Here is an 11,359-nt window from a genome sequence, read left to right as displayed (position 1 = left end):
TAAACTTTTTATTACCCCCCAATAATACCCAATAAACTTTTCATTGCCCCCCAATAAACTTTGTTGTCCCTTAATAAATTTTTTATTGCCCCCCAATAAAAATTTATTAGGGGATAATAAAAGTCTCCGATGACCTCTTTGCCAACTTTATGCAACCTCCGGATCGGTGATCGAAGTCCCGCGTCCTGTTTTATTGTCCCCCAATAAACTTTTTATTGCCCCCCAATAATACCCAATAAATATTTTATTGCCCCAATAAACTTTATAAAAATTTATTGGGGGTAATAAAAGTCTCCAGCATCCTCTTTGGAAACCTCTAGCGACCAGTGATAAGATTCCGGAGGAAGTCACCGGATTTCCGAGGTTGATGACGGGATTCTGGCGAAGTCTCCAATGACTTTTTAATTATTTAAAGGACAATCTTGTCTTTTTACATTTAAATTGGGTAAATGGGCACATAAATCTTTTAGTGGAGTAAGTAAGTATTTGTTGGGCCCAAAATTAAGTAAATGGTTAAGAGCCCAAAAATAAAAACTTCAGGTCTAGGTCATCTCACATTGGTGTCATATACATTATGCTAGATAGGTCACTTTTGAAAATTTAAAATATACAGTCACACTTGTGATATTAAACGCCTCTTGTTACTTAGAGCTTATATTGAATTTTTCATTAATGGGTTCAAGTATTATTATTATTATTATTGGTCTGAAGGGGTCAAGTATATCCCATTAATGGGTTCAACCGTTCAAGTCCTTGTGCGTTGTATATCACGTGGTTGAACATTTTTTTTTTTGGGTCAAATGTGGTTGAACATTTCGGATCTTCTAATCTCGCTGTTGGTATCTTGTACCTTCATCTCTATTGCAATGAATTAAGCACTGCTAGCAAGGCAATTTGTGATCCTACGATATTTTGAAGCTTTTGCCCGTAGGATAGTTATCTTTGTTGTGTGTCAAGGAATTTCACACATGTTTTAGAAACTCCGAGGATAATGAGTAAAATGGGGTTGTTGAAGGGTGTCTCCTCTCTTTTATTTTCATTAACTATGAGACACTTTAAATAATAAGATCAATCTCATGTCCTACACTCCTAATCACCGGAATTCGAAAGCCAATCTAAATTGGCAAGGAGGCAAAGCAAACCAGAGAAAATTGAACTCAAAATCCCTTGTTCATTAGATTTTAGTAATGAATCAAGCTTCATCATCTCTTGTTGATTGGAAATTTGGAATGTAGTTTGGAGAAGTGGTATTTCTTTTCATATTCTTGTTGGATGATAGTGATACCACACAAGAATTTTTGCAAGTCTACATTCTTTGGTTGTACATGTCTAAAGAAAGATTACTATTCAATCAAAAAAGAAAAAGAAAAAAGGACCATGAGAAAAGTATTCATTTAATGTTGAGAACCAAGTATAACACGACTATTTGATTTATCGACAACATAACTGAAAACTGAAAAGTCTATAGTTCTAGAATTACGTTTTGAAAAGAAAATAAACAACAAACTTGAATCAAGGTTGGTATGAAGTTTTCATAGGTCTTTTCTGGTTTGTGTTTCTTATTAGATGAGTGAGTTCTAATTATCATATCGATTTCTTATCAAGTTAATTTTTTTTTTTTTTTTTAATATGATGCTTGGCTCAACTCTTATCTCACATTAAAATAAGGAGGTCCGAAACTAATAATAAAAATCACTTTTATCCTATCATCAACTGAAAATCACATTACTATTTACCAATGCAGTAAAAAGCACTTCTAACCTTGAGGGGTTTAGCAAAACGTGGCAGCATCCCATAAATCCTATGTGATACGAATCTATCGACCCCTCCACTCTTTCTTTCCAACTACTTCGTCTTCTTCTTCTTGTTCAAATTGCAGCAATGGATCCCTATTATGAACAAAGACTCAGAGACGAAGTCATTTACCTCCACTCTCTCTGGCACCAAGGTCCCCCTAATCGCCGAAACCCCATTCCCATTCCCAATTCCACAATCCGAGCCACCCCAATTGGCAGAAAACCCCAATTGCCGTACCCGATCGCCGCCCAAGAAGGCCCCACCACCAAGAGGAAGGCAAGAACCGAAATTGAATTGCCCAGCAGCAACAAGAAGCCCTCGCAACCCGACCCGCGTTGGGAATGCCCGGGTCCGGCCTCGAACGATGACTCAACCTCTGAGTGGCCATCATCTGGGTGGCCAGTGACTTCAGCCAAGCTCAATTTGGCTCCGGCGTCGGCGGAAGAGCAGTTGAGGCACCACGCACTTCGGTTACACAACCGGGCCTTGGAGGCCTGCGGCGGATTCTTTAAGGGCAATGCCGGGTCGGGTAGTGGGTCCGAGAGTGAGGAGGAAGAAGAGGATTGCAAGGTTGGAGATGAGGAGAATGAGGAGTACAAGTTTTTGTTGAATTTGTTTGTGGAGGAGAGTGGGTTGAGGAGTTATTACGAGGGGAATTGGGATAGTGGTGAGTTCCATTGCTTGGTGTGTGGTGGGTTGGGGAAGACGAAAAAGATCAAGGGTTGTGTCGGGCTTGTTCACCACGCGGTTTCGATAAGCAAGACGAAGAAGAAGAGAGCTCATAGGGCTTTTGCTCAGGTTGTGTGTAGGGTTTTAGGGTGGGATTTTGACCGGCTGCCCATTGTTGTGCTCAAAGGCGAAAGGCTCAGTTTTTATTTGGCGAAACCGGGCGATGAACGGGTGATTAGAGACTGTTTTTCGGGTAATGTTTGATATTTGAATGCAGTCATTGTTGCGGTTTTATTGAATTTGGTTGTGCTGTGATGGTGCAGGGTGAGATTGAGGTAAATGCTGGTGCTAGTGAGGCTGTTTCGGGTGCTGTTAAAGACAATGTGGGAGATGAAAGGGATGGTAATGCAGAGTCAGGTGAAAAGGAAGCATCTAATGGAGACCTAATTATTTGTCAGGTTATTTATGTCTATCACTTTGAGTTAGTATTTGGGGTCTTGAACTATAAGTGAGCTCCGGCCTTGTTTTACTATAAGTTGATATTGGTCGTGCTGTTGCAGAAATCTTTGAAAGATGATGATGCAAATCAATGCAAAGAAACCCTTAATAAGGGGATATCAGAAATCAAAGAAGAGAAAGAAGAGGCAATGAATACGCGGGTGAGATGATTGTTCTAAAATCATAACTGTTACGCCATATCTTTTCTTTTATGTTTCTTCTTAGGGGGCATGTTGGGTCCGAAATAAGTTCATTACATTTAAAGATTTTAATTCCCTCTTGGTTTGTAGTTGCTGAGGTTTATATTAATTGGGTCGAGTTGTGCATATTGCAGAGTGAGCCTGAGTTAAATGTTGACCAGTTGGATAGTGCACTGAAAGACAATGTGGCAGCTGAAACTGATGCTCCTGCTGAATCTAGTGAAAAGGAGGCATTTGATGATCATCAGTGCAATGGTAAAGAACCAATCATCTGTCAGGTTAGTCATCACTGTAACTAGGCTTTTGTTTTTAAACTGTACACAAGTTTCAGTCTTTCAGATGTTTTGCATTGTGGAAAGGGAAAATCTGTAAGCAACGCCTTTGAATTGTACATGAATTGTAAAGACTTCGAAGCCTTTATTTCATTTTAAGAATATAACCATTGATAGTGCCCAGACCTCAAAGTTTGGTTAAAGCCCTAAAAGGCAAGGGCATAAGAAAGAGAACTAAACCCATAAAAGAGTGCAACACTTGGGTTATATATCAAACTTCAGCCGATCAATTTTTTTTATAATTTAGTGCTGGTTGTCCTGTTTCAGAGCTCTTTGAAAGATGATGGTACAGAGAAAAGCAGAGAAAGCCTTGATGAGGGAAAGACAGTATTAATAAAGGAAGCAATTGGAGAAGAAGCAAAGGATGCATTGGTGAGATGATTGTTGTGAAGAAGAATTTACTAATGCCATATACAGTTTTAGATTCTTCAAGTTTATAAATCTCAAGTCCCCTCTTTCGTTATTATTTTTCTTCTTTTTCGTTTCATGGGTTCATTGGGTTGAGTTGTAATATTGCAGGGTGAGCCTGAGGTACGTGCTGGTTCTTGTGAGGGTGTTTTTTGTGTTGTTAAAGACAATGTGGCAGCCGAAAATGATGCCAATGCTGAATTGGGTGTAAAAGAGGTATTCGATGATCATCAGATTAACAGTGAAAATAAAATGATTTGTCAGGTTAGATACTTTCACCAGAACTTTTTTTTTTTTTTTTTAATCGCACACGAGGATCAGAGATATAACAATACAGAAGCTTCATATAATTCAGGTTGTATTGTTTCAGAACTTGTTGAAAGATGATGGTACAACAGAAAACACAGAAGCCCTCAACAAGGGAATATCAGAAGTCGAAGCAAACAAAGAAGATGGAGTGGATAAAGTGGTGAGATGATTCTGTTATCAGATTTTATTTACATAGTTTGTAGTAATTCCTGAATTCTATTATTGGTCTTTGAACCTTTACAGGTTGAAGTTCCGGAAAATGGTGATGATTACAAGCATGATTCAGTTGTTTCCAAAGAAACATTGGATACTATCAGTGGATATACTGGTGAAATAGGGTCAAAGGTGGAACTTGAGGTAGCCTTAGGTGATGGAACACCAATGGCATGTGAGTTGCAGGTATGTTTTAACTCAGTTGTTGACTCCTCAACAAAGTTAGGTGAAATCATAAATTATTATTTACATTCGAGTGTCATAACACATGATTATAATCAAATCATTGAAGGCTGAACCTGAGAAAAATGTGGATGGTCCCAATGATGATTTAAATGTCTTTTTGGAGAATTTAGAACCCCTGTAACAGTGGTCAGATTCACATACCTTCAATGTTCAAATATCATCAATGTTCCCTCAATTTGTGGTGAGTTCCAATTCACCTAATTAATCAATTCTTAGCCAAGTCATGCAAGTTTCAGGTTTCTATTCCATGTTTGTGTATTTTGCTTCAATGTTATATCTGAGTGCTATGACACGGCTTCAACGGAACTTTGCAGGACAAGCGCGAGATAACTCCAAGGTCATAACAACTCTGCTATCATTGACACTTCTGTTTTCCTTTAGATGGCGACGACTTATGACAGCATAAATCGCTTATGTGATTGTAGAGGCTTTATATGGGTCTTAATGAAAGAGGTTTTAAATGGTGTATAGGCATTCTTTTGCTATTTATTGTCTCAGTTAATTACCAGCCTGATAAAATTATGAAAGGAAATTGATAGGGTTTAGGTTTAGGGACACATGAAATAATAATGAAGTGGAAAATAGAGATACCTAATATGGGTCACTTCTAAAGAATGAAAATTCATTCGTATAGATTTATTGATTAGTTTGCGCGTCATTTTCAGATAGTACGGAGTATATCACTTAATGTTAAGAGGCGTATTTATCTATTTCAGCTTGGTATCGGTCTACGTTGTCTATAAACATTTTGGAAATTGCTTTATTAGCTTTGGTATATGTCGTCTAAACTGCACGAGTGAGAGAGACCAAATAGTTGTACCTAAATACCGGCTTTTGCATACGTGAGACCAAAACTATTGTGTACCAATTTGTCAACATGAAAGACTTTTTCCGATTGATTTTGCCATTTTTAACATCACTAATAAGTCCTCTTTGGTTACCTAGATTTTCAAATTTTTGTTTTTGTTTTTTTTTTTGGGTCAAACAGGTTTCAGAACTTGTATTATGATTGAGGAGTTCACCCAAACCAACCGAAAATTGTCAATCGCCTCGATACAACTCGAATTTTTATTGAGTTACTCAGTTTTTAAAAATTCAAAAATAATCAAGTCGTTATTCCTTCTAGTGGAATCCATCCTAAATTCCGAGATACAGGAATTGTCGTTTTTTCTTCTAGTAGAATCCATCCTAAATTCCGAGTTCTACAGGAATTGAGTCTTGGAACCAACACTTAATCCAATACCTATATTCTGTAGTAAATGCATAAGAATAATTGCTCCATTCTTGTACTTATTCCAAGTGAACTTTACAATATGTAAGTATCAATCAATTTATATCTTGGGTAGCATAGTTGTAGATCTACCTCGTCTGCTAAAACAAATTTTTTCTTTTCTTCAAGTATAAAAACAAAAACAAAAAAGTTAACTCGTAGTAAAGTCTGGGCTCAGTAGAGGTAAAAAGTAGACACTGTAAATACCAGGCCGTTACTTCGTTACAGTCCTTCCTTCCTCCCAAGATCTTCGAATTCGAAGACTGAGTCGTACTAAAGGAAATACCAAAGCAGCTTCATAGATTCACTAACCTCACACGCCGGTCCAACACACCAACCTTTCAATACGTCCACGCGTCAAGTAACCATTCCGTATCTGGACCATCACCCGTCACAGCGCGGTCCCTTTATCACTAATTATTTATGTGATTTTCTCAAATATTTTCATCATCAACCTCACACCTCTCTCTCTCTCCAATACAAAAGCACAAGCAATGAGATCGTCGAAACCCTAAAATCCCAAAAATCGGAGCCCCAAAATCCAAAAGCCATGTCTCTGAGGAAATCTTTTCTCTCTCGGAAATTCTCCAAATCCTTCCGAGAATTCAACGGCAGCCAGGCCCGCGGCGGCGGCGGCGACCGGCGAGTCGTGCACGACTCGGCCGAGTTGGACCGGGTCTCGGATAGTGTGGAGTCGACGGCGTCGTCGTGGTCGACTTTGCTGCCGGAGCTCCTGGGCGAGATCATACAGCGAGTGGAGGACAGCGAGGACAAGTGGCCTCACCGCCAAAACGTCGTCGCCTGCGCCTGTGTCTGCAAGCGGTGGAGGGATATTACCAAGGAGATCGTGAGAACGCCTTCCGCCAATGGCAGAATTACCTTCCCTTCTTGCCTTAAGCAGGTGAATTCATCACTTTAGGATTTGTTGATCTACTGTTTACAATTTTAGGTTACACAAGGATTTGGATTAGTTTTAGGAGATCTATTGTGCTTGTATGAAGAATTTGTTATTTTTGTTGCCAGATTTGTAATTTGTGGTACTTTTTTTCTGTTATGATACTTTATCAATTTGTCATGGTAGGGTAATTATATGATCAGGGATTCCGGGAATAGGGAAAATGTTTCAAAATTTTGAAACTTGAAGTATGTCGAGAGCTCAAAATGGAGTTGATCTGTAATCAGAGTGTGTTAGCGGACTAACTTTTGAAGTATGTGTATTTCTGAAAAGTATAAAATACTCTATAATGTTATTTTGTGAGATCAGCTCAACCGTTTCACCCATTTTGCTGCTGTTTTGCTAATTTGGTGATTTGGAGATCATATCTGGCTCTGGTAAATGAACTGTGGAATTTTAAAGCAATACATGTGCTTGCCATAAAAATCTAGGAAGTTGTTAAACATATCATTCAGTTGTTTGAATCTTTTGTCTTGGCTAGCAGTTATTATATGGAATTCCCCATACACAAATTACCTTCTCCGGTGTTGTAAATTAAATCTAATTGCTGTTGGATGCTGGGTTATTGTTATTATTGCTGTATAAAATGAATGAAGCATGATCAACTTACTTCTACGGAAGAAAAGTATGAAGAGCGAGGTTCCAAAAATTAAGTTGCTTCTGATTGCTGGTTTTTTGCGTTCACTGATTCATTCAATTTATTGGTTAGTAATGAATTGATCGTTGAACTGTGTTGTGAGTCTTGCAGCCAGGACCATCTGATTTCCCGCATCAATGTCTAATAAAACGAAACAAGAAGACCTCAACGTTTTACCTTTATCTTGCTCTTACCCCATGTGAGTATTTATTTTTTCCTGTTTTTTTTTTTTTACAGTAATGACTTCTCGTAGTCTTCAGAAGCTGTTTTAATATTGGTCACAGAAACAAAAGTCAAAAGGGGGACTTTTTCTTTGTCAGACCTTTTAAGTTGACTTTTATAAGAGGATGGAAAGAAAGACTTGTTACTGGTGTTTGAATTCTCAGTTGACTTGACTCGCAGGATCTGGGAAATTCCATAATTGTCATAAAGGCACTATTTAGTTTCTTGGTCTTAAATAGTTTTGGACTCAATTGGCATCTCTCTTATCTTTAGATATCCCTAAAGTGCTAGCAAGTACCCTCCACGGTTAATTGCTCCTGGTGAATAAATGACTTGAGTGGAGATGTATGCTGGTGTCTTTGTGTGCCCTGCAAGACAGCTTTATGGAATCAATCAAATGCATTCAGACAATTATTAAGAACTTTTACCTTCTTAGCATAATGCCTAAATTACAACTTTCCAAGCACTCTGTCATGTACTGACTGAGTGAACAGTGATATGTGATGATTGCGTCGTAGATGTTGAAAATTTTCATCCCTTTAGATGTAATGAATTCCTTCTCCTACCTGTAGAGGTGGTAGTGTGTGTCTTGGTTGGAATTATATGCAAGCGGCTTCAACCTCTCTGTTTCTTTCTCCCACACAAGATTGAATCCATTTCCATCAAGAAGCATATTCGGTGCCAAGGCCTTGGATTTGTGCCTCTCTGGCTATGCTGCGATTGTTGATATAATGGAAAAGAGTGGTTTAGCAAACATACTTTGCTGAGTAGGAAAATCCCTGGATGGTGATGTGTTGCTCCACAGGTTTTATGCTCCCTAGCAGTCTCAGACCCTTTGCCTTGGCACTGAGTATTGCCATATATGGAAGTGATGGTTGACTGCAGAAGTTCTGTCATTGCTAGTAATTGTAACTTGGACTATTATCATATTATTGCAGCTGAAGTTTGTAGGTATAGTAGAAAATCATAGTGGATTGGAACACAAATTTTACATTTAATTGATCTGTGGTGTGATGAATAGGTTTCAGTTTCTCATTCATTGCATGTAGCAACTAATTTTGGTTTGGACTTGGGGATCTCCATTCTACCCTTCTTTTTAAGTACGCTTCCAACGACAGGGATATTAAAGTATCTTCTCTCTTTTGATTTTCGGTCGCTTGGGTGGTTAGAAAGAAGAATATGTCAAATATTGTCATTTGACTGGAGAAGCGAAATTTTTGAAGGGAAATCAGTGGATGCTTAAAGATACATAGTTTGGTAAATCGTCTGCAATGTTGAACTATCTTTTTACTATGTTTTTGAAGTTATTGCTATGGTACTAGTTTTGTTATGTAGACATTAGGGACCATACACAAGGGTTCTAATTGTTGACAGCTCGGATCCTAATTGTTGATTTTTTTTTTCTTTTTCTCCTATTCGCAGCATTCACGGATAAGGGAAAGTTTCTGTTAGCAGCACGGAGATACAGGCGTGGGTCACACACTGAGTACATAATATCACTTGATGCTGAAGACATCTCTCAAGGAAGCAATGCCTATGTGGGAAAATTAAGGTAAGGGATTCTAGTGAAGAGAGTTAAGGTGGAGGTTCCATGCAATGTAGTTTCTCTGGTTTGATAAAGTTGTTTGTGCGCTGCATATCAGATCTAGTTTTTATTTGATGATAAAACATGAAAGTGTCTTTTGATTCAGCTTATCTTCATATGTTGAGGACGACCATATGTTTTTTGGTTACAAGTTATAGGTTTGAGTTCTGTGCCGAGGTAGCTTCACAAAGAACGATTCTTGTTTGTTTTATTCAGAGAGCTAGTTTGTGAAATACCATTTTACTTCACATTGAAAACTAATTCCTGAAAGTTTTTTTTGTCCCTACAGCCAATTACTGTTGTGTTAAGATCCATTGCATTACACAGACCGAAAAAAAAAAAAATCCATTGCATTACAAGAATGGTGTGAGTTTTCAATTATTTTCTTATCTGCAATTTTATTTGACTTTTGCAGCTCGGATTTTCTGGGTACGAATTTTACAATTTATGATAGTCAGCCACCACATAGTGGTGCAAAGCCTGCAAGCAGAAGGTCCAGCCGCCGTTTTGCAAGCAAGCAAATAAGTCCCCAAGTTCCAGCAGGCAACTTTGAAGTTGGACAGGTGTCTTACAGATTCAACCTTCTAAAATCTAGAGGTCCAAGGAGGATGATTTGCCCACTAAATTGCCCAGCCTCAGGTGGAAGTGGAAACTCTGAGATGAAGAAACCAGATTATGGCAGTGGTCATAACACAGTCTTGAGGAATAAAGCTCCAAGATGGCATGATCAGTTACAGTGCTGGTGTTTGAATTTCCATGGTCGGGTCACAGTAGCATCAGTGAAGAACTTTCAGTTGGTTGTAGCATTGGATCCGAAAGGAGATGACGAAACGGTTCTCCAGTTTGGCAAAGTGGGTGATGATACATTTACCATGGATTTTAGGCACCCCTTGTCAGCTTTTCAGGCTTTTGCTATCTGCCTTACTAGCTTTGGCACGAAACTGGCGTGTGAGTGAGATAATTTTGTTCATTCTGTTTATGTTACTTTTATTTAACAAGCTGGTGCGATTGGATATCTCCACTAATGTGCTCCACTCTACATAAGAGAATTCAATGGATACTATTGGGTTGCTTATAATGTAAATGGTGCTTTTGTATAAGATTATGCCATCGGGTGCTTATAATGTATATGGTTCTTTCGAATGATCACTAAACAATTTTAATATCATAACTTTTTAGAGATCTTTCTTCATGCTTCGAAATTGAGACTAAATTCTGATCTCTCATAAGAATCGTATTGGAAATTCAAGTATTTGAGAGAAAATTGTCCTTAATGAACAACTCAGTATCTTTCTGCTAAAACAGACACACACATGGTATATGGAGGCAATTCTTTCAGTCCCAACGAATCAATGTCAGCTTGTTAGAATCCAGAAGACAAGCTCTACAAATTAACATCCATCTACTCGTAGGAACATCTTTGGTCGCGTAAGCCCGTATTCAATTGTATTATGCTTAAAGAAGTCACTAAATCTAACACTCATGTCCTAAATCTAAATTCAAACAGTATAGTTTTGCAATTGAGAGAAACCAAAATAGGAGCCCACATGGAAGTACAAAAGAGTTGGTAGTAAAACACTCTTCTTAAGCAGCCCAGCTATTCAAACATGCTTGTTGAAACTGACGGTTGATTACAACTGCTTAACACAATATAAAATTCAATACTCGTTGAAATCTTTACACAATTTGACATGACTGAACAAAAACACTTTGGCATGAGTTTTCGTTCAAGGGTTTCCTCCGATTTGTTGAACTGTCGAAATAAGGGAAGGAAAACCATATTTACAAAAATAATAAAAAAGAAAAAGAAAAAAAACAGAAAAAAAGGAAACCTAGTTGCAACTTGAAAAGGTGCAAAAGAAAAGGTTTTCTTCAAGGACTACAAAAAAAACAAAAGCAAAAAGGAAACCTAGTTGCAACTTGAAAAGGTAGAAAAGAAAAAGTTTTATTCAAGGACTATAACACAGCGTAAATCCCAATCTTGCCCTGCTTTTCTTCCTTGTCCAAGTAGGGAAAAC

At 38.1% G+C, this 11,359-nt stretch overlaps 2 protein-coding genes across 5 annotated transcripts; both read left to right on the top strand.

The window, feature by feature from the left end:
• Positions 1-1,807: 1,807 nt before the first annotated feature.
• LOC112202412 lies at positions 1,808-5,318 on the top strand. 4 transcript variants are annotated; one of them, XM_024343425.2, is made up of 10 exons: positions 1,808-2,697; positions 2,790-2,924; positions 3,027-3,125; positions 3,299-3,442; positions 3,764-3,868; positions 4,016-4,168; positions 4,275-4,370; positions 4,457-4,612; positions 4,719-4,853; positions 4,987-5,318. In XM_024343425.2, exons 1-9 carry the CDS (start codon positions 1,882-1,884, stop codon positions 4,791-4,793), a joined length of 1,779 nt encoding a protein of 592 aa, XP_024199193.1. In that variant the 5' UTR covers positions 1,808-1,881; the 3' UTR covers positions 4,794-4,853; positions 4,987-5,318. The 4 variants fall into 4 exon arrangements, with proteins under 4 accessions (XP_024199193.1, XP_024199192.1, XP_024199191.1 ...); XM_024343424.2 differs by having other exon boundaries at positions 4,275-4,373; XM_024343423.2 differs by having other exon boundaries at positions 4,260-4,370.
• A 1,067-nt stretch (positions 5,319-6,385) lies between these two features.
• On the top strand, positions 6,386-10,519 carry LOC112202413 (tubby-like F-box protein 7). Its single transcript, XM_024343427.2, has 4 exons — positions 6,386-6,843; positions 7,646-7,733; positions 9,179-9,308; positions 9,757-10,519. Exons 1-4 carry the CDS (start codon positions 6,493-6,495, stop codon positions 10,295-10,297), a joined length of 1,110 nt encoding a protein of 369 aa, XP_024199195.1. The 5' UTR covers positions 6,386-6,492; the 3' UTR covers positions 10,298-10,519.
• The last annotated feature ends 840 nt before the right edge of the window (positions 10,520-11,359 follow it).

This window comes from Rosa chinensis, chromosome 5 (genome assembly GCF_002994745.2).
Source record: "Rosa chinensis cultivar Old Blush chromosome 5, RchiOBHm-V2, whole genome shotgun sequence".
NCBI classification, from domain to species: domain Eukaryota; kingdom Viridiplantae; phylum Streptophyta; class Magnoliopsida; order Rosales; family Rosaceae; genus Rosa; species Rosa chinensis.
This window is presented reverse-complemented; position numbering and strand designations above follow the sequence as displayed.